Source organism: Tyto alba, unplaced genomic scaffold, assembly GCF_018691265.1.
Source record: "Tyto alba isolate M040663 unplaced genomic scaffold, T.alba_DEE_v4.0 Super-Scaffold_45, whole genome shotgun sequence".
Taxonomy (NCBI): domain Eukaryota; kingdom Metazoa; phylum Chordata; class Aves; order Strigiformes; family Tytonidae; genus Tyto; species Tyto alba.
The window spans coordinates 42,396,248-42,419,576 of NW_024881321.1; the positions used below are offsets into that span (position 1 = coordinate 42,396,248).

Sequence of the window (23,329 nt, forward strand, 5' to 3'; positions counted from 1 at the left end):
TTGAAAGTTCCTCATTGTGCTGTTCTACTCCTTTCTAGCACACCCACTTTTTTAGGGTCTAGATTACTGAAATTGTGAAACTGGTCCTATATTTAGAATTATGATTTAAGCGGCTTTTATTACATGCAGTTGTTGTACACTGAGGAAGCACTAGTTTGTTTTTTTATAACACTTCAGCAGCATTATCTCTGAAGGGTATTAAAATATGCACTTGGCTACATTTATGACGTTTAATTGAACTTTTATTAGTTTTTTTAATGTATCCTCGTAAAGCACCATACCACAGTAAGAAATAATGTACAAGTGGTAGATTATGTAAATGAAGCAGAAAATGCTATAGTTTAGTATTTAGTTCATATAAAATATAAAAATTAGATGAAAAATGTGGTTTTGAATGCAGTTATAATTAAAATTGTATATTGGAGTCTAAGCTACACCATACTCTGTAAGTACCAGCAGTTGCTCTGATTTCCAAGGATATTATGTTGCAGTAGATACTGATAAATTACTGTACAAAGCAAGGCTTTTATTGATTCACTTTGTTTGATTCTATTCCTTCTTTTTACTGCATGAGTTTACATTTTTGCAATTATCTGCTAAACTGAAGTAAATTAAATTCAAAGAAGGCAGCAAAAGACAAAGGTGGCAGAGATGAGCTGTAATGGCATAGAGAAAAACAGGGTAGGAGAAACATACACACACAAGCATTTCACCTGGGTAATGGTAACACCACTGTTAGGAGCTCAACGGCCCAGAAATTCTGAAAAGCTGCTTCTGGAAGGGGAGTAATTACAATGCCCACAGCCATCTCACCTCACGCTGAGATCCCACGCAACATAACAAGCAATGGAGATGCTGTCTTTCCTGCTGGTTTTCGACAAGCTCCCAAAGAAAGTGGTGGCAACGCAAGTGAGAGAAATTCTGGACAGTAACGGATTGTTTGATAAATTTCACCCTGGATTCAGCCACAGCCATGCCACTGAGGCTGCCCTTGTCAAAGTCATAAATGGTCTGAATGCCGCTGCTGAAAAGGAAGCCTGGACTTGTTTGTACTATCAGATCTAGCCATGGGGGGGTTATTCTGTAAAAGGCTGGATTCTGTTGCAGTGCCTAGGTGACTGGCTAGTGTTGACTGAGAATGCGTTGAAATGGTTCCAGCGGTACTTGATTGCTTTCCCCAATCAACATAGTAGGGTAAATTCTCCTCAAGAGCAACCAGTTTCACATAATGACACTTGATCCCAGGGAGAATTCACCGGCGGCCTGACTTAGTTGGCACTGATGCTTTACGCTCTTTCTCTTGCCTTTCAGAGAGATATATGAGACGCATTAGAGCAGTGTATTAGAACTCCTTTTTGGCTTTGTTGAAGAGGACTATATTTCTAAAAGTACCAACAATCAGATATTCAGAAACAAAAGACTTTCTTGTGCAGTCAAGATTATTAATAGAGATAAAACACTAGTTTGTACCTGTTAATTTGAAGTTAGACTTCTTTTTCATTTTTTATTTTTTCTTAAAAAAAGAGGCCTGAATTCTGTTTGTAAATCTGGAGTGACAGTGCTGACACCAATAGATACATACAGTTGTAAATAACTGAAAAGGAGAATCTGGCTCAATTGTCTGAAAACCAGAAGTCACTGAACAACTTTCCATGGGACTTCAGTTTACATTCATGACCAGTAAGCCTAACAAAGAAACTCCAGTGCTGCTTCTGCTACGCACATCCACTCCAGTTCAACCAGTAGTCTGGTACCATTTTAATCCTGTAGAAATTTTCTCTATTCTCTGATTTCTCAGGCTGTAGCAAGGCTGTAATCAGCAGAGGGATTGCAAACCTTAGACCGAAGACCTGAAAAGGGGTTTAGCTACAGATCTTTCTGAATCTTGTGAGTAGGAAAACAGATTTGCTTCTCCTCAAGATGCCTCTCATCAATAACATATAGTATCTGAAATTAGCATCCAGTGAGATTACCTGCAAATTCTCCAGTCTGAGATAATCACCAATGTAACTAAATAGGTCAAGCTGCAAAGGAAATTTGGATGAAACTTCACATTTGTAACAGATATGGGTTCTCAGTTGCTATAATGTAAGGGTCTGTAAAATCTGAATATGATTAACAATCTTCTGTGAACTTCATAGATATGAAATGTGCAGTGTGCAAAAGAGCTATCCTGAATAATTAATTTATGCATCAGCTTTCTCATGTGTCTTCATATGTCCATGAGCTGAGGTAACCTGTTACCTTTAAGGAGCCTATAGAAGAGGATTTTTTTTTTTTTTTTGCTTTTTTACTTCATGACATAATAATTTAAACTAGTATAATAGATGTAAAAGGACAAATGATCTCATGTGCAGTGGGAACCTAAACAAAAATGAATTTGAAACCTTTCTCATTAAAAAATCAGAAAATAATTAAATCCAAGCACATCATTATTTTGTTACTAAAATGATATCAGAAATACATGCAATGTACATAAACATACATTAAATCTGTAGGACATTTCAACTCTCCATTTTCACCCAAGATGCACATTAGTAATCTGAATAGGAAGTTTATTAACATATAGTTATAAATTGAAGAATAGTATTTCATAGATGGCACAGATTAGAATTTGACTTGGCATGTTTATTAACACTATTGAACAAGCTCTGTTTAAGAAACTAGAAGAAAACATACCCTATTCACTTTTTCCTGATGAATCTTAATTTCTGTCAGACATCCCCTGATTTGTAAATCAATCTTATATTTTTCCGATGGAAATACCTAAACATTCACATTGAGAATATATACACTTTGCTTTAAAATGGCCTTTTAATAGTTTCTTTTATATTAGGCTTCTCAAAAATTAATTGGACAATACAAACTGATGACTTCCATTTTTGCATGTTGCATTATAGTTAACCACCCCATAATAGGGCCCTCCAAGCAGGCTTCTTGGTTCAGTAATGTGCATGCCTCTTGTTAATACCATCATTCCTAATCATAACTCAGGAGAACAAATCCTGCTACAAGTTGAGAACCATTTTACAATTAACTTATAAATAAGTAGACCATAACTATATTGTGTTATGTCACTTTGTTTTTACAGCCTCTTACCATGCTTCAAACAAGCAAATTAGACATACAGTGTTGGGTGATATATGAGATGGAATGTTGCAAAGGACATATATTTCAATGACCTGAGTTTGAAAGGATCATCTAAAGGTTCATCACTTTGATCATTTCAGAGAGATGAAAACCTCTGTTTTGTTGATTTGCTCTGCTTTGCTTTGCTTTTTGGCACTTCATAGTAAACCATTTTACCTAGGTCATTGCCCAAGACTAAGAGAGACAGGACTTAATGTTTTGTTAAGAATTCTTTCAATGGTTCTGAAAACATAATTTTCTGTATCAAGCTAACACTGTTTCTTTGTCTAATATTTAATGATTGACCAAGACCAAATCCAGATGGTTCATATTATTAAGATAATGTCAGCATCTTGCTGGGCACAGGAAGTATTTGCAGCTGCAGTAGCTTGTGAGATACTGAGACACAAACCTGTCTTTAGTCCCCTTTCTGACCTACTGGAAAGATTAAGCAGGGGAAAAATTCCACTCGGAGGGAGAATAATATTTTAAAGAAAGTTGGAACAAAGGAACTGCTTTTCTTTGTATCAACAAGATTTTTAGGTCAGAGGTCATTCAAAATTAGCCAGACTTTGAATTTTATTTCCATGTAGTGATATTTAACCTTCCTTCTCTTCAAAATAAGGTTGACTAACCTTCCGTGATGCAATTAAATGTCCTTGAAACTGTGTGCACGTAAGTAGAAGGAAACAGACTAAGTAAATGCACTGCCAAATAGCCTTATAGTCTCAAGGAAGTACATGTCTGTCCTTTTCTGTCAAGAGGCTCCCCCTTGCTCCCACTGATGTCAGTTATGGATCTGAGCATGTTCTTACTGCTATCAGCAAGAATTTTTTACTCATCCATTCCACTGACTACCATTTTTAGAAGTGTATCTTCTCTAACTGACACAAAATGTTGGATTTTTTTTTTAAAACAAATGTGCTGAGAAATACCGATTTCAAAAACCACCTAGTTAGGAATGTATACTGGTTTGGGCTGGGATAGAGTTAATTTTCTTCATAGTAGCTTTTATGGTGCTGTGCTCTGGATATGTGACCAAAACAGCATTGATAACACAGGGATGTTTTCTCTGTTGCTGAGCAGTGCTTGCACAGTGCCAAGGCCTTTTCTGTTTCCCACCAACAAGTAGGATGGGGCTCCACAAGAAGTTGGGAGGGGACACAGATGGGACAGAAGACCCCAACTGACCCAAGGGATATCCTAAACCGTATGACATCATGCTCTGCATATAAAGCTGGTGGAAGAGGAAGAAAGAGGGGAGATTTGGAGTGATAGCATTTGTCTTCCTAAATCACCATTAAGTACGATGAAGCCCTGCTTTCCGGGATATAGCTGAACACCTGCCTGCCAATGGGAAGCAGTGAATGAAGCCCTTATTCTGCTTTGCTTTACCTATTAGTCTGTCTTTACCTCAATGTGTGCATTTTCTCACTTTTACTCTTTTGATTCTCTCCACCATCCCACTGGAGGGAAATGAGTGAGAAGCTGTGGGGGACTAGGCTGCCTACTGGAGCTAACCTACAACAGATTGCCAAGTGGCAGTAATGCTATGTCATCTACAACACCAAGCACTTAATACCATGAATTGTAAAGACATCAGAATTCATCCTCTGACTACTCAGACATATCTCATTTTCATTAAATAAAGGCAAAGGTATGACACTCTAACCAATAATAAGAAAATTATTTTGCAAGGCAAAACTTCCTTCTCTGAGAGAGACGAGGATATGGCAGCAACCACAGTATGAGCTGAGAAGAACCAGGACATGTTTTAGCTGAGTAGAGAAAGAAGGCAGCCATCTCCCACCTATATGAGACTGGAAGAATCTGCAGGCCAGGAAATGTGAAGACTTTTATGAGAGGCAACAACTGAAGATGCAAGGTTATGGCCTGAAATGATATGGCAAATGGCTGTTCTCCACAGTGACTGATAAAGTTACAATAGAGAGAACTTATGAGAGGAGACGAAGAAATTATCTTCAGCCATAAGGAGCTCACTGAGGTGGTGACCAGACATTGCCAAGGAGACATCAGTTTGTGTTTTCAGTTTGAATGGAAGTGGATAAATATTGATCAGAAATGGACTTGTGAATCTCAGCACAGAGACAGCAGTTGAATTTGTGCCCTGCAGTCAGTAGGTCAGGTAGGTTAAGGAAGGGATGGAGTCTCTGAGATCTGTTTGAGGAGAAAACAGTGGAGAAATTGGCACGAACAACGCCAGTGGAATTGCAGCAAGAGGCCCAGCACTGAGTCAGAGATGAACTCCAGGCAGCAAAAATAAACAACACTCTCAGCATGCTTACAGATAAGAGGGAGAAGGGGGGTGCAATGGTAGTTGTGGAGGCAAGCAGGTTCGATGTGTGTTTTCAAAGTGGAGAGATTAAACACACACTTGTTTTGAGAGGAGGGAGAAGCAAAGACATATGACAATGTACAGAGAAGAACAGAAAAAGAGGTAAGCAAGCACCAGGGAGAGGAGAAGATGGAATAACTCGTTCCGCTTAACGCTTGCATCCATTTTGCAGATCAAAACTGCACTAATTTGGGAAGCAGTTTATATAATCCATAAAAATGCATTTTATTAGCTTTTTTTTGCTTTGAATCACTGACTTCTAAAGAACGAGAACAGCCATAAATGCTATTGTCTCCACAGGCAGCAATTTGGAAATAGAAGATGCATGGTTACATGATAAGTGTATTTTCTACATAAAAAATGTTTGTAAATCAGGTTTAAAATAAGGGGGAAATAACTTGAAAATATTCTGTACTTCAGAAAATAATAAAATGTCTTCTTATTTTCCCCTGGTAGGCCACGCAATGCAGACTACTTTATGCAGGAAGCTAAACGGAAGAAGCATAAAGCAGATGCAATGGTAAGAGTATTTCCTTTCCAGTTATGTTGCTACAAATTATTTTTGCAATGCAGTTTCTTCATCAGTGCAGTATTGTTGGGGTAATTATAAAATCTATTATAAGGATGGCTAGGCTTGTTAAATTAAGAAATGTTTATATAATCAAATGTTCATAGACCAATAAACTATGACTTAACAAATAATGACTTACTGAGATAAAGGCCTGGATAAATAAAACTTTCCATTTATGCCTTTGCTTTAATTAGTAACTGTAGTAATGGAGACTGTGTAAGGGATCCACATACCTAGCTTCTCAGTTTAACTAGCTGGCTAAGTCCTATAATTGTATCCCCAAATCTGGTCTGGTGGCTGTTGGGTGCCAAAAGAATCCTGGTTTTGTGGCAGCCATTTCCTAATGTAATCAGAAGCAGACAAAGAATCTGCGTCACCCTGGAGAAACATCTTACACACAAAGGACTGTTGCAACAAACAGATTCTTGGCCCTGGCTTTGACCTGTCTAAAAATGTAGCCAGTAAGAAAAAGGGGAATCTGAGGTTATATGGAGCACTAAAGAGGTGCTTGTCTTTCCAAACAAATGGGTGCAACCAAGTATATGGTGCTCCTTGAGAGCTCTGCTCAGTCGTCTCTCAGCTTTCTCCAAGTCTACATTTGTCCAGCACTACGCATAAGCTAGCCCAGCCTTAAAAACATTAGGCCTCTGGGATGGCAGATGCAACACAGAGGCTGGGACCTGGCATTAATTTGGCTATCTTGAAACTGGCAGCAGCTGCAGCCGTGCCTTGCTCTGTCAGACAGACCTTGTTGTCACAGCAGCAAGAAAGAAGGTAGCTCAGAGCCTCTTTTTCTTCATCACTTTCTCAGCTGTGCAGAATGTAAAAAGGCCAAGGAAGTAGAAGCAGGCCCTTAATTTAGGACACTAACACTGAGTTTTACACTCTACCTGAGTTTATTAGCACAAATTTCCATGGTTTATTCAGTTCCGTATTACTCTAAAGTGAGTCTTAAATCAGAAAACATTGTGGAGAAGTACAAATGGTGCATTTTAGTGTGTTGCTTTAAACAGGATGGAAAAGATTACTTAATATGCAAAGGAAATTCTTAGCCTGAAGAGAAATGTTTTTATGGTAGACTCCCAGAAACAGGAGGTACAAGCATTATTTTCTGCTCTGCCACAAGTTTCCTGCATGAAAGTCACTTAGGCACAGTTTAAATAGCCTCCCATCAGTATTAGGTGATTGAAATATCTTTCACATTCAGCTTCCCTACACAGTGGACCAGCACCTTACTTACACCTTGTGAATCACCCTTTGCAGGTACTTCCTCTCCCTCCTTGACTGTGTAGGGATCCTGGAGGAATTGCCATGTTGCCAAAGTGCCTCCAGGCACTTTGAATCACCTTGCTGGGCTCAGTACCTCCTACTTTGGCACCGCAATACCTAGCATAGGCACTTAGAGTGAGCAGTCTGAAAATTACTGTAAGTCTCTCTGCTCCTTAGTCCCCCATCTGTGAAATTGGGATAATAGCACTTCCACCAGCACAAGAGCATTGGGAAGAGAAATATAATAAAAAGTTTGTGAAGTTCTCTGATATGATTGCAGTGGGAGTCATATAAAAACCTAAAATAGATTGAAGCCAGTGTGCCATTCCAAAGTTACTATTTAAAATCTTTATCCCTTGGAAAAGAATAAGGTCCATTAACCTTTCACTGTGTGCATCGGATTTCAACCAAATGCATCCAGTCCATTAATGGGCTTTATGTACCGCAGGAGTTCTGACTGAAGGAAAGAGAAGTCAGGACAGAGAGGTATTAGTATGATTCATCTCTGTCCACATCAAAAATGAAATTCTGAGAGCAGATAAGTGGTATGGAAGTGTACACATATGAATATTATATGCATATTTGCATATATGCCATCACTGAGGACATAGATGCACGTATATCCACAAGTACACAAATACACACACACGGAGTCAAAGGAGTACCGAAAATAGGAGAAAAAATGGGGCAAGTAAGGAGGATGGCAGAAGAAGCTGAGCGAGCAGAGCAGTCCCTGAAAGAGGAAGAGTATATTCCTGACAAGGAGAGTGTGGTCAAGCAGTGCTGGAAATTATAGAGATAGAGAAGACATGAGAACAGAGATGAGCCTTTGAGTAAGAGTTAGTAGTCAAAGTATTTAATTCTCATTCTCTTAGTTCAAGAAAGCCATTACCTTTCTTTGTTGAATAATGAAAAACTACATTTGCAAAGGTATGTGAAACCCTTTTTAATGAAAGCTGGAACAAAAGGTCAGATGAGTTTGTGGAATTTCCAGCACTGAAAGCTTTGACAAACATCTGTCAGGAGTATCCTAGGCAGAGTTGATCCTTCTTTGGACACAAGAGTATGGACCAAATAACACCTCATAGCTTTTTTTTTATCTGTATCTTATGATTTTCCCTGATGTACAGGGTTTGATGGGTTTTAGCTTTCTCATAGGAAAAATTGTGAATCTGAAGATATACCAACTTGTATCAAGTTCACAATTCATGTTGAAAATATCCCATCAAATGTAACCATATCTTGATGATTACACTATTTCTCTGTGTCCTCATTTTTTCCCTCTAGGTGGAAAAGTTTGGAAAGGCACTGAATTATGCAGAAGCAGCACTATCGTTTATTGAGTGTGGAAATGCAATGGAGCAAGGCCCAATGGAATCTAAATCCCCTTATACAATGTATTCAGAAACAGTTGAACTCATCAGGTAGGAAAGGAGGAGATGACCTTGGGAATTACTCTTGTTTGTGCAAACATGCTCATCTATATTATCACATAATTCACTAGATACAGTAAATGGGGATAAGTGAGGTCCTCCCAAGTGCCTGGTCAGTCAAATGTAATGTATGTGTATTATCTGTGATTTCTACGGAAATTAAATCAGAAAACTGTGTAGAGTGAAAAAAAAAAAAAAATCCCAAAGCTTTTTGTATTACTTGAGTTGCAAATTAATTCAAGAGTTTTATGATACAAGCCCTATCCTACTCAAAAGAGAAAAATAATAATAAATCATATCAAAACATTCTCATGGAGTGGTAGTTTGCAAAATGTTGTAGTGTGTTTAAGATCACAGTTTAAAGGTTACCTGAAAGAAGATGTGAACAGTGATAGAAAAATGGACACTCAAGGTCCATTTGGTGTGTATGCTCCTATCGTAATCAGTGGAGTCCCAAAAGCAGTCCAGCTCACACTAAAGTTACCTCTACATTCAGTCACCTTCATGGCTCTCCAAACAGGACAGTCTAGAATTCAGTCCCACCCCCAGTTCCTGTGAAGTAAGTTTGCCTCTTAAGTCCTTTTCTTTGTTATAGTTGGTCCTAATAGTTAATATTATTGACAGTACCAGTAGAGAAAACAAAGGTCAAAATCATCACAGCAGCTGAGTGACTCTCTCCATAAAAGGGTGAGTCCAGGCACACTAGTGGCTACAGCTGCACTGTCAGTGACCATGGCATCATTCCTCAGGACAATCAACCCCACAGCTCTCGTCAGGACTAGGAAGTTCATAGGAAGTAAAACATTTTCATTTTTAATCATATTCATAATGAAGCAAATCTTCTAAAACAATTGCATTCTTTTGGATTTAGTGTTGATGTGAAGATTTTCCCTCATGTTAACAATTCCATTGGCATTTTATTCCAATTAAGGCTCTCTTCTCATGCATTTCAGTGGATTGACACCAGCTTTCTAACTGGAAGTTTAGAACAACAAACAAAATGAAGTATTTTTTTTTTCACTAAGAGAATAGTACCTACCATCTCTTCAAGTCTTCCCTTCTTTTTTTTCCAAAAGGCAGAAAGCTCTGCCTTTGTCTGCCCTGTGTTTTCTCATGATAGTAAATATATGGTCCTAACTCTGGAAATGAATTTTGCTTGCATATCCATAGCTTTCAATAATGTGTGTAGCTGTGGTTGTGTTGCAGTGTGAATTGCTGATCTCACTTGCTGCAGCTCAAAAAAATAAGTGGTTCACTGGGTATGCCTGTTGAAACAAAATGTTCATACCGAATCTTTGCACAAATATCAGGATTAAAGTTTGAAAACAAAGATAAGAAAAAACCACAAAGAACTAATTATGAGGAACAGGTATTTTTCTGGAAGCAAGCCCAGAAGTGATGTGTGTTGTCCTAACCTTGTCCATTGTTCAGGTATTCAGCTGGAAGCTGAGATTTTCAGAAACTAATTTGTGATTGCATAGCACATACACTCTTGAAACAGCAGTGCTACCTCTGTGGATGTTTAATATTTATAGAATTTGAATGTAATGTCATATGAGCAAAAATAGCTCTAAGCCACATGTTGCCCCTCTGCCGTGCTCTGCTCGGAGGAACAAATCTGGGTAGACACGCTCAGAGCTAGCAGGGTGAGGGCAGCACCAGCTCCAAGGCAGGCTGGCTGCCTTCAAATGCTGTGGAATCCATTCTGCCTGAATTCTGCATAACTGGGTCTCCAGAGCAGCAGAGGTTATTTTGGTAGGACAGCATCACCTCGCCAGCTAGGCTGCCCTCTGGACTGATGGATGTTCAAGGTGGTTACTGCTGTTTAAAGAGTGCAGGGAGGCACTGCTAGTGCCAAAACAGTGCTGAAACACAACCAGAAAAAGCACATGTATGTCTGGTAACTTGAGAAAATATGTGCAAGGGGGCAGACCAAATGACATCAGCCAGTTTAGCTCTCTGATCAGTAATATAAAGCTGTCTCAGTTAACTCACATTGTATTGTTTTTCCTTTTGCCTAAGGTACGTGGTGAGACTAAAAACCCACTCAGGCCCCAACTCCACACCAGAAGACAAACAGCTGGCAGCACTATGGTTAGTAGATCAAGACTTCCTCAGAGGGCTTCTTTTCTGCAGTGAGCCAGTTCTTGAAAATCAGATGCTGGACACAGCCAGATAGGATTATGTTGTCTGTTGAAATTAAGAGAATACTTTCTGCTCCGGAAAGGTCCAGCCCTTGTATCACTGTACCAGGTCTGCATTCTGTCTCTGTAAATAAGCAATTCATACTTATTGACTGTGACAGGTCAGCTATGGTATGTCAGCATAATTAATTTTTAAATGCCTGACGGTTTGTTGTTTTTATGAGTGATGTACTTTTGCACCAATAGCTCAGTAATTTCTTTTGTGGCTGACATTTTAGGCCAAATAATCATAAATTATATTTGCATTATATGAAGGGAGATAGTGATGGTGATAATTAAGCTTCTTGGATTACCTTCTTAATTGAAATTTCTAGATCTATATGTATGCACCCTAGATTCTATAGGATGGTTGCTGATTGCTAGTAAGATACTAAAATGTTATTAAAATCAAATTTTAATTTAATATCTATGTAGTTAATACATAAAATAACTATTACATGGTTAGTGATTCTCAGTAAGTGGACATTTACAATCAGCAAGTATGTTTTTAACACCTATTAACCATCTGTTAAAAATCCAAATTAAATGCATCTTTAGCCTCCATAAATAAAGAGTCCTAATTAATCATTGGTATAAAAAAGAACAAAATATTCTGAGATGCTTTTTTTTTTTTTTTTTTAAACGCCCTTTCTTTGTCACTGGTTTGCTGTGCCACCGGGCGGAGCACAGGATGCGTGCCTGGCAATAGCTTTCAAAAATGCATAGGTGGGAAAACGACTAAAGAACGGTGGGAAAAAAAAAAAAAAAAAAAAAAAAAAGAATGAAGCCTTATTCGGCAGGGTGCTCAGAGATGCCGGAGCATGGAACCACTGCATCTGTTCCCGCAGAAAGGTCAGAGCAAGGGAAAGCCAGACGGTGCCTTCTCCGGGCGATGAATAGCAATCTTAACTCCCCGTCTGCCAGCCAGCAGATGAGCTGACACCATTTGCATATGTGCTGTACCTGGGAAGGTGACAGAGGGAGAGTTATGATGGCTCCCAGGCCACCCCGCCTCCCCCAGCTGCCCCCCACCCCGCCGCCGCACCCGGCGCCGCTTCTCCTGAGGAGAGACTGTCCTCCAGCGGCCGAAGGCAGAAATTCACCGCCTGCTTTCAAGACAGGAGGCAAACGGCTTGAGAAACCCTCGCTGGAATTTTGTATTTTTCTTTTTTTTTTTTTTTTTTTTCTTTTTTTTGTGTATTTTTTCCCCAGAGCAATTCGCTAATGCGGGGGGTTTGCTGAGGTTTGTGCAGCTCCCGGGCGCGGGGCGTTGAGGAGTGCTCTGAGCTTCCAAACTCAAGCCACCTTCTGGTGCTTTGGGTTGGCTCTGCTTTTAAAATACCACTTTTTAAACACAAGGGCCCTGCTGCCAAATTAAAAACAAAACACACCAGATTTTTTCTTCAAAAGCTGTGTTACCAAGGGGCAATCCCACACTTGCCGATCAAAAAGCTTGCTGGGAAAAGGTGGTGGTGAGTCTTGATTTGGAAAACAGACCGGTACACCTAAACCAATAGCAAAGAAAAGAGCTTGTGTGTCCTGAATGCTGATTATCAGTTATTGTCATGTATGATTATAGTTAATGGCTATTACCATCATTTAATTACAAAGCATTAAAGGTGTGCAGCACTCTGCAGACTAACAAGGAGCAAGAGGGCAGACAGTTCCAGTACAGTACATTGAATTCTTCAGCACACTGCTGGTTTCCTCTGAGGAACAAAATGGGCAGGTGGCCTAGAAATAGCCCCCAGGCTCCAACACAGTCTCCTTTCTGTTTTCCCACAGCAGAGCTTGGCCAGTGAAATCTGGGCAGGTCTGAGGTTTCCCTGTTTCCCAGCTATGTCCAGCTGTTGGAGGAGACTCCTGGGTGTACACAAAATACACCCGTTATAAATCTAGTTCATTACACAAGCTCCAGGCTGTTGTAATAAAGGCCCAGGATAAGATACCCTAAAAGGCTGCCTTTGCATTTTCAAAAAGAAATACAAAACAATGCGTATGTTGGAGTCCAGGCCTGTAATGACCTTTTCATGGGAGAGGCCTTCGGTCAAATGTGCAGACTTCAAGCCAGAGTCAAGGCCTGGGAACCCAAACCCGCAAACCCTTCTGACTGTAATTTGTTTAGTGCCTCACCAGTAGCATCTGTCAGTGTGACCTGTCCTGGAGGTAATGCCAAGCCTTGTTCATGAATCCATGGAAAAGTGTGAAGTACTGTAAACAAATTGTGATTAAAAACTGTAAGCAAGGTGCTGCCAGCCTTCCACTTTATAACATTTGAGAATTTAAGATAATTAATTGGGATTTCTGTTCAGGCAGCACGCTTTACCTTCTGCTCTCCCTTTTGTTCTAGTTACCGCTGCCTGGCCCTTCTGTACTGGAGGATGTTCCGACTCAAGAGAGACCATGCAGTGAAGTATTCAAAGGCACTTATTGAGTATTTCAAGGTGCATTATTTATGACATGTTTTTAGATCAGTGTGTAATAGTAGGCAATACATCTTACTAAAACAGTAGCTGTGCTGGGTTTAGTTCTTCCCCTGTGACGTCGGTAGAGTTTTACCATAGACTCCCATGGCAACACCTGATCTCTAGTCAGTTCTGCTGTCTGCACAAGGGCCCCTCTTTGCAAGATACACACTGTATCCCTTCATGAAGGATGAGAAATGTATTGTACTAACAAACAGGCATTTTCAGCTTATTCTTGGTCCATTGTCTAGTGCTATCCAGCTCTGTTGTGAATAGATTTTGCAGATTTTGCTCTAAGAATCCCCTCCAGGATTACACTTGCCCTTAAATTACCTGTGAGTTGAAGACTTTGACCTAGATAGGTCCTCAGCTGCAGGACTTCCACGTAGCAGCATCGATAGGTGGGATGGTGCAGTGGGACACATTCTTTCGCAAGGAACTGGCAAACAGCCCACACTAACTTCAGTGGGAACTGCCTGAAAGCATCTTAGCGCAGCCAAACCGCCTGCCATGTACTTGACACAGCACTGCTGGCTTCCCCTTCCTGCTTTGCTTCGCCTGCTACTGCTTCCATTTTACACTCCCTTCCAGGTCCAAAACCTAGTTATTTTGAATAAGACAGGTAGTCATTCAAAGTATTTTAATATATTTTATTTGACAGGCACCTTTTCTCTGGAAAGTATCTCAAGAACAAAACCTTTCAGGCGGAGCTCACCTACCAGTCAGTCCATCCAGCATTTGATCTACAAACACAATATTAGCACTTATCTTTCTAATTAAAAAAAAAAAAAAATAACATGAACATACAAGTACTTTAAGACAAACTGCTTTGGAGCACCTGAACAGCCATTCATCTTTGAACACAGGGCTCATCCATTGAGGTTTTTTTGCAGAGGGAGGTACCTTGAAATGAAAAACATCCATCCTTTGACATGTTGTTAATAAAAAAATTCAAATACAAGCACGAATCCTCATGACCAGATTCTGAACACATGAAGACAGTGAAGGAAACTGACAGATCCGTTATTGTCAAACTGAGATTGAAGCCACTGTAATTGCTTCTAAAAATTTAGCAATATATAATTCAACATGTTATGTTTCTCTAACAATGACTTGATTTCAAGGGAAAGAAATATGTGCCTATTACAGTATTTTATTTTTCTTTACCAGTTCAGAGAATACCTGCATTAAGAACAGGATGGTCAGGCTCTCAACCATGTAGAATGTCTCCTATTAACAGACAGACACTGTTTCACAGCAAACATAAAATGGACTTATACTCTACTATAGCCAAGATGAGCTTGTTTTTTTGCAGGGCTCCTGCTGATATAATGATAGCGTAGTTTCACATTAGAAAGTATTCTCACCTTTGAAAGTAAAAATGGAAAAAAAAATCCATTTGCTATAATTTTCTGTGGAAAACAAGACAATTCTCCACTCATTTCATATTTGGCATCTAAAAGCTTTCAAAACCAAGTGACATGAAATGCTGACTGCATTAAGAACTTCCACATATATTATCAAAGAAACTTTGTCATACACATTTTCAGGGAAAATTAGACACACTTTTCTTTTGGAAAAGAAAAAATTATTATTTAAATCTTCTTTTAAGTATTTTATTTCCTTTATAAAAAAAAGTGCATTAGAGAATTAAAAAGAAGCCACGGATATTCAAGGGCCAGACACATTGGAGAGCATAACGAAATCAGGAGAATGGGTAGCAATAAACAAAGTGGGATGCTCTCTTACAACATTACGCTCTTTAGAATCCTTACCCCCACTTTTCTGGTGCAGAACTGAGAGGAAACTAGAGTAATATACCTAAAACATAAGAAAAAGGTGTGGGAAGTTGTACAGTAAGGCAGAGGCTGGTTACATTTACAGCAAATGTATCCTTTACTCCACTTCAATTTCTGTATTCTCCTGCCTCCAACTCTGTAATAACATGTACTCAGTTTCAATTATACTAGAAAGATGAAGTCCAGTAGTTCTGAGACAGATCAGAAAAAAAAAAAAAAAAAAAAAAAAAAAAAGAACCTATTCTGTAAGAGGAGCAAATGTTAAGGATTCCCAGATTCCCAGATTGGTTCTATTTAGGATAGTAAATGAGAACTTTTAATTTTTTTCTTTTCACACCTTAGCTCTTCCTGCCCCCCCACCCAAAAAAAAAAAAAAAAAAAAAGAAAACCCATTGAAGGAAGAACCACCTGTGGAACACTCCAAAGCTTGTTTTTCATACCACTTACCCAGGACATAGAAGGCCTGGCAGGAAGAATGCCAGGACACACACCACGCTGATGTGATCACTGCTAAAATACACCCAGTGTTGGTGTGCGTGTGGAAGATGTAGGAACACAAGAGGACACATCAAAATTGAGAAAACAAACTTTCTGAAGAGAGGCTCAGGAGATATGTCCAGCTTACTACAGAACAGGTTAAGAGAGGATGTGTATTTGGAAACAGAGCTGATAATACCAGGCGACATGCAGTTTTGCTGGCATTGGACCAATAAAATCCAAAAGCTAGCTCTGAAGTTAAGAAAATTCAATCTTGAAACCCTGAAACAGAATCTGTTTTTCTAACTGTGGGGCCTACTAACCATTAGAACAGGACACAGGAGGACAAGGAGGACAAATAGTGTCTTAGCATTTCTATAATGACTAGCTATCCTTTTTAAAAATAATAAAATACAAAAAAAAAATTAAGTAATTTTGCTCCTGCTAGAAGTTCCATGATTGGTAGAAAAGGGAAATTGCAGACTGAGTGTCCTGGGGGATTACTCCTGGCCTTGAAATCCATGAAGCTCTGAAGCACCTTGTTTATCATTTTTCCTTCCTAAGCCATGGGAGACCAAGAGTTTTTGTACTGCTGTTAATGCTTGTAACTCCTGCAGCTTGCAACACCTGCAGCCTTGCATTTACACAATATCCATAAACAGATCTCGAGCTGCAGGACTTCACTTGGTCTCCCGTGGTTGTCAAGAAGGGAGGGATGTTCACCAGCACACAGTTACATGCATATATGGTTTCAGGGGAGAGTGCAAGGAGGTTACTTTGCTCTGAAGAATCAGAGACTGGCCACTGCTGAATAAGAGGCTGCAGATGGGGAGTTTCTTAGACTTTTGTTTTTTACACCCTTCTTTCTCACAATCCCAGGATTAAATCAGTTGCAGCATTTGGGAGAGGGGAGGAGTTTTCCCACAGGTCAAGTGGGCAGGAACCTGCCAGTAAACTCCCACCAGCTCTTACAGATTGACTACTAGAATCAATTTAGCTATTGTTTCCATTATTGCAGATACCTGAATTTCTCCTGCTCAGTAAATGTAGTGCTTTTACAAGGTAGTCTCTCCTCAAGCAATGAAATTATTTAGCCTAAGCACAGTATACCAGTGAGAGTCTTCATGACTGCAGGTATACAAGACATCACTGTAAATGATCCAATGTCCCCTTCTGAGGCACCTTTCAGCTAGAAGAACCTCCAGTCTACAAGGGCAGTCTCTCTGACCCTGTGAATGCTGCCACATTCATACCAAGAGGAACAGCTTCAAGAGGAGCAAATGTGAGAGAGATTATCAAGCCAGGTGGTTAAAACACTCACCTGAGTTGAGGGAGCCTCAGATTCACATCCCTGTGGTCCACCAGGCTGAGCAGACCTACACAGCCTCGCAGGTCCTGTGGGAATATTTGTCTTTGGGGGCAGGAGATCCTTCTGGTTTTCTCTATCACAAGAAATTCCAGCCCAAACCTCACAAAGAGTCCTGGCAGCACTTTCTCCTGAATTCCTAGGATTTCTGTGAAAAGTTTCAGTTTCAGCTAACATGTTTTCCTAATCAGCCCCCATCCCGGGGAGTTTAACAGACTGTGATTTGTCTGTGCTGCAGCACTGCTTCATCATAATGCCTAACCAGGTTGAGTGGGTTTATTGCATCATGAGAGTTGAATACCTCTATCTGCACAATTTTTTCTTTATATTTCTTTACTTTCATACCATTTAATATTCTTAATTTCACAGTCTTATATAAACCATATGCATTGTGAATTATTTTTTCCTTTACAGAATTCATCAAAAGCTGCCCAGAACCCATCTCCTTGGGGTGCTAGTGGAAAGTAAGTCACACGGAAACTCACATCAGATTGGCAGTCAGAAATTGTATTTTCTTAACTGCAGTATGTTCTGATACTCTCATGTTTTCAATCCCAGCACCTTCTAAGTAACTGTATTAATATCTGTTTCCAGGAGCACAGGAACTCCATCACCCATGTCCCCTAGCCCTTCTCCAGTCAGCTCTGTAGGATCCCAGGGGAGCACAGGGGCCCCTTCCCCATCTCCTATCATCAGCATTCCGCAGCGCATTCATCAGATGGCCGCCAACCACGTCAGCATCACCAACAGCATCCTGCACAGCTATGACTACTGGGAGATGGCTGACAACCTGGCCAAGGAAAACAGAGGTGAGTCAAGGCACTGGACTATTCTAGAAAACCATCACATGATTTCAGTCAGAAAAATAACTATTTTGATAGGAATCCTGTCTGCAAAGTAGGACTGCAGAGGTGATTTTTTCTTCAGTGCACTCCTAGTTTGTTCCAAAACAGCCCCAAAAGGCAATTTTGATAACTGCCTTGCTCACAAGCATCTAATTTTTTTCTTTATTTAGCTGGTCAGGACTGGTCACAGACAGGTCACAGACATAGCTTTGGGTAGCATTCACTGCCATCTATGTCATTCTGGAGAGAAAGGTGTGGGGGGGACAGGGCAGCTTCCTGCCCCAAAGTCACGGAGCTGGATGGGATGTATTTAGCCAGACCACACCAAAAAGCAGGAGCACACCACTTCCTTTCTGCAGAAGGAATTAATAGCCCCCTAGCCCTCCCCCATCCAAGCAGACACAGATGGGAAAGAGGTGCCTCCCTCCCTCCTCAAATCAGACTTCTCTCAGATGAACTGGTTTCCATGAGCATCTGACTTGATGAAAAAGTATTCCTTGGTTTTCAGGCTGATTTATGTATTTCAGGCAGGGACATGGGCAGGATTTGAATCAAAATGAGGACACCTAAGTGTAGGTGTGTATAGATGAGTTGGGGGGCTAATCTCCCATTACAGTTGACGGAGCTTTGTTCAATACAAACAGCAGAACTCAGAAAGCTGCTCAGTTCACCATGAAGGGGATACAGAGATACAAATCACTTGCCTAGCCACAGCTGCCAAATGCCACTTGTGGTATCCTTACCCACACTGCCACTCCAGATGTCTCCTGGACTTCCTGTGTTAGATCTGCCGGTCCAGACTCTATGTAATCAACTGCCAGAGGGCATCTCAAATAGGCACTGCATGCCTCTCAGTAGGCAACTGAATTTTGTCGTTAGTGGCTAGTTAGCCAAATTATTCTTTAGGCTGGGATGACCATGTTGTACAGGCCTCTATTTGTCTGTCACGGTACCTTAGATATCTAGCATATGTATAGATAGACACTTGTGTGTAGAATTTTTGATTTAATTGTCCTTAATCTCAAAATAAATCTTGCCCAGCATGTGTTTGCTTTATTAAGACTCAATGGAAATTAATGAAAAACAAAGCCAAAGAACTCACTGTTCTTTAAACAGAAAATTTGTTGTACATCAGCCTGTAACATCATGAACGACAGGGCTTTAAAATTACTCTCACCAGCACTAAACTTTCATTCCCATGAAATGTTCAGCTTCACTAGATCTGCAAGAGAATAAAATCTATTAAAGGGTGACAAGTAGCAAATACAGCTTTGCTCTTCTGATGCTTAATATTTTTTTCCCTGTAGATTTTTTTAACGACTTGGATGCATTGATGGGACCTATCACCTTGCACAGCAGTATGGAGCATTTAGTTCAGTACACTCAACAAGGACTTCACTGGGTGCGAAATAGCGCTCACTTGTCATAATGACTGTGTGCCATTCACATGGACAGTATACCTTTCATGGATAATTCAGTTATTCTGGACACTGTGCTACAGAAATAGTCAACCACAGCATTGATCCAAACAAAGGTGAATATTTCTTCAATATTGAGCAAAATTTTTCTGAGTGTAGACATGTATGTGTGCATATGTACAATATACAATGATGTCTCTTCAGAATGAGTTGTTCTATACCACTCTCCAAACATTTTCATATGCTAGAAATACTGATCTTAATGCACAAAACATACCCGTTCTATTCTTGTGCTGAAAAACTCAGAAACCAAAATTTCATGTGTTGATTGAACCAAGTGCAATAAGCACAGATCTGTATTCAAGAAAGCTCTCAATAGATTCTTAACTTTAAGCTTGTACTGAAGTCCTGTTGACTTCAGCAGAGCTTAAGCACATACACAAGAGCTTTCCTGAACTGGAATGAATGAGGGCAAATCATAGACATGGAGAACTTTTACTGCAAGCATGGACGCGTCACACAAGTTTCAATATTTATGTGCCATCTCCCTGTTACTTCCCCACTGGGGCACACAGAGGAGTTGTGCAGTCCACATTTAAGTTGGAGAAAGATGGCATTCCTACATGTGCAATAAGTTTCAACAAATTGCATGCATTTCTTTATCTCCTGTCTTTTTAAGTAACTTTACCTCTTGTTCAGCTCCTCACCAATTGTATAACCTACAGTACCAAGCAAAAATCCTGAAAATAGATAGGTTGATAGCAAGAACTTAGATGGTGGAAAATTGTATTCTGTTACTGACAGTAAATAGATAAATGAAAAAATATGGCAAACTGCAATCCACTCAGTAGAGAAAATGTGTTAATTTCAGCTGCGTACACACAGAGACAGAGATATATCTATAACAGTTGTTGGCTTTGCATGGGAAGGCTTCATCCCACGGAGTTTGACTTTCATATCTTTTTCACCTAGCAGAAGCTTGCAGCATTTTCTTCTAGGCTGTATGGGAGCATTACATGCAATTTCCTTTCTCTGGGAAGCTGAGTTTGCTGCTCATCAGGCTAAGAACTGTTTCCTATCATAATCCTCTCACTCTTCAAGCATAATCCTCAATTAGGCTTTAACATTTCTTTATTTATGGGATGTTTTCAGTTCCTGTTGACAGGCTGTGTTTTTCATGCCAGAAGAATTAATCCCACAATAATTGGAGTTTAATTTGGGTCAGTTGAGGTCAAGGCCAGTTCATATCAACTGTGCATGCATTCAGTGCATTTTTGTTCCTTTTCAGTGGTTTTCACACATTTAGTTTTCTTTTTCTGTATTGGAAATGTACATTTTTTGCAATCAGATTTGCAGCCTTTACTCAAGTCAGCAGCTCCGGTGACTTTCAATGGACTGTTCTTATCTGAGTCACTGACTGAACCCTTCAACTGTTGTTTTCTAATCTAATTTACTTATATATTGAGGAAACGTGAATGCAAAAGACTCTTTCAATAGAAGATACAAGTAGAAGTAGCCACTGATATTGTTAGTTGACTGATTGGTCCTTGCTGCCTTCTTTTTCCTCCCCCCATTTTTAAAGAGCTGCGTTTTGAAAAAAAAATACATCAACAATGTGGCACGTTTTCTCAGTAAAACGTCTTTGGTAACACAGGCTGTATGTACCCTGTGGTAAAGAGTGGACTGGAGAGCACACTGAGCCCCCCATACCTGCATTTTTTTGTCAAGGTTGCTTACCATAACTCCAACTATTGCTCAGACTCAGAGCATTCACCCCGTTCTTTGAAGCAGCTCGGCAAGGTAGCTACCAAGGACCTGCTCAGCCCCAAGCCATCCTGGGCCAATACTATCTGCCCATTGGTGCTCAGATACTTCCCCCTCAAGAGAAGTCTTGAGCTCAGGCTGTGGTCACCTCTTAGCACGGACTTGGGTGCTACAGTGTGGATGGTTTTAAGAGTGAACACGGACCTGCCTTTAAATGACAAAATACACATCCTCCTAGTCCTCCCGTCACTCTTAACTTTGGCTGTTACCCATCCCAGAAGCAACACAGTTTGTTTGGTTCACAAGTATCATGGAGAACTTGATCAGTGCCTTTCTGTTTTATCACTTGCCTGATCTCCAGCTGTGGAAGTCTGTCATGATTTACTAGACTAGTAGCAATGGATTCTGTCAGCTGCTTCAATACCATATGAAGGTACTGTGGGATTTCTCTTCAGATCAGAAAAGTGAAATTCCGGTTAGATTAGCTTCTGTTTTCTTTGACAGTGCCTATGATGTTTATCTTCAGATAAGTTTGGGAGTTTGGGAGCCCTTACTGCTATTTAATGTCGAGAAATTTTAGAAGTGACATATATTACTTGCCTTAAATGGAGTTTAGTTTTATTGCACATGTGGCATTTGAGTTTCAAATATAGAACTTTGAAGCAAGTTTATTTTACTAAGATTGGGATATTTTTCTTAATCATGATGAACTCTTTGTATGGATGTAATATGTCAAGAAACTTCAAAGAAATGCAAGAATTAATGCTGTCCTGCTGTAACATTTCCAAGTACTAAGGATCTCTTGTAGATGATTGTCCTTTCTTGTACATTATTCTTATATTGAATTATTCCAGCTAAAATACCCATTGCTTCCATGGAAAAACACACTAGTTTTTAGTTTTTATGCTGGCAGCATCTGTGTTGTCTGATGAGCACACTGAGCCTTAACTTCTGGTGGTGTAACAGGATGAAATAGCAGCCATTTAAACCAACTAGACATATAAATGGATTAGAGGTTTTGGCATTCTCTCCACAGGATTTTTTGCAGCTATGCTATTTTAGTGATGTTATTTAGAATAGAATACCCTTCTGTGCAGCCTATTTGCTGTATATGGTTGCTGTCCTTTAGATGACCAAATGTGGCATGATGACAACAAATACTTCATTTCATCTTCTTAGGGCCTGGTCTGGAAAAGTGCATGTGGCTTTTAGGTCTCGTTCAATTAAGCATATGTTCCACGTTAAGACACAGAATAGTCTTAGGCACCTTGCCATGAGTCAAAGGTGCACTGTGTGTTGTGGATGGGACCAGAGAAAACAGTCCTTCTTTGAGGTTCCATGAAAGACGCTGGCTTGTTTTAATCTGTTGTAGAAGTCCGGGAACATGCAGGCTTCTTTACACCATAGTAACATTCAGGTTCATTTTGTGAAAGTAGGAATTCATTCTGTACAAATCCAGAAGGATTATGCCTGGAGGGAGAGGTTTGCTTACAAACAGAGGCTTCTGAATCAGTCAGGGTTGGTAAAGCAATGGGAATGGATTCAAAGGAATCATGTATTGCAAGTGGATGCAACAAATGCAGAGCAGCCTGTAGAATCCTCACAGACAGCAAGATCATACAGACCTCTTGGCCTTAATCCTTTATAGTATCCCATGGTGGCATGAATGACAGGTAAGAACAAAGCATATGCAGAGGTTCAAGTGTGGCCAAAAGCCACGCATAGTCCTCCCTGTCTCATGGCAAGATACCCTAACCCCTTGTTTGCCTGTTTCTTTTATCCAAATATCACAGGGCTCCAAAGGAAGAGATTAGAGTGAACAGAGGGCCTTAGGTAAAGGAGGTTAGGAGATCAAGCCCTAAGTGTAGATACAAACACATTTGTATATACTGTAAATCTAAATAGTAATAAAAGTCACTCGGCATGAAGAATATTACTAGTGCCTACCATTGACCATCAAGTACTCATCACTGAGCAGCCATATCACCTCAGAAGTGCAGTAACTGTTATCAAAATAATTTGTGCAGCTAATTAATTTATAAGAAATGCGCCTTTGGGACTGTGCCATAGTATCTCTTTTGTAATACAAATGTTCAACCATTTTTCATGGCTACTGATTCAAATCTACATCACTAAAATGTCAGGATAACTTTTTTTCCCTAGATGAGGACATATCCTTAGACCTGGCTAATCTGTGCTTAGTTTATCTACCCAAGAGACTTTAGTAGTCACCAGCCTTAATGCATGTACAGTA

General features: G+C 39.9%; 1 protein-coding gene across 3 annotated transcripts in view; it reads left to right on the top strand.

Moving 5' to 3' along the window:
• AFF3 (AF4/FMR2 family member 3) overlaps positions 1 to 19,400 on the top strand; it is a 332,912-nt gene extending 313,512 nt beyond the window's left edge. For 2 of the 3 annotated variants that reach the window (XM_033004937.2, XM_033004938.2), the window contains 7 exons: positions 5,942 to 6,005; positions 8,613 to 8,749; positions 10,781 to 10,852; positions 13,292 to 13,385; positions 17,463 to 17,512; positions 17,643 to 17,857; positions 19,201 to 19,400. In XM_033004937.2, coding sequence (XP_032860828.1) covers positions 5,942 to 6,005; positions 8,613 to 8,749; positions 10,781 to 10,852; positions 13,292 to 13,385; positions 17,463 to 17,512; positions 17,643 to 17,857; positions 19,201 to 19,322 — 754 coding nt within the window. In that variant the 3' untranslated portion in view covers positions 19,323 to 19,400. Of the gene's footprint in view, positions 1 to 5,941; positions 6,006 to 8,612; positions 8,750 to 10,780; positions 10,853 to 13,291; positions 13,386 to 17,462; positions 17,513 to 17,642; positions 17,858 to 19,200 lie in introns of those variants that run through there. The other variant, XM_033004940.2, reaches the window with a different exon arrangement.
• Positions 19,401 to 23,329: the final 3,929 nt, after the last annotated feature.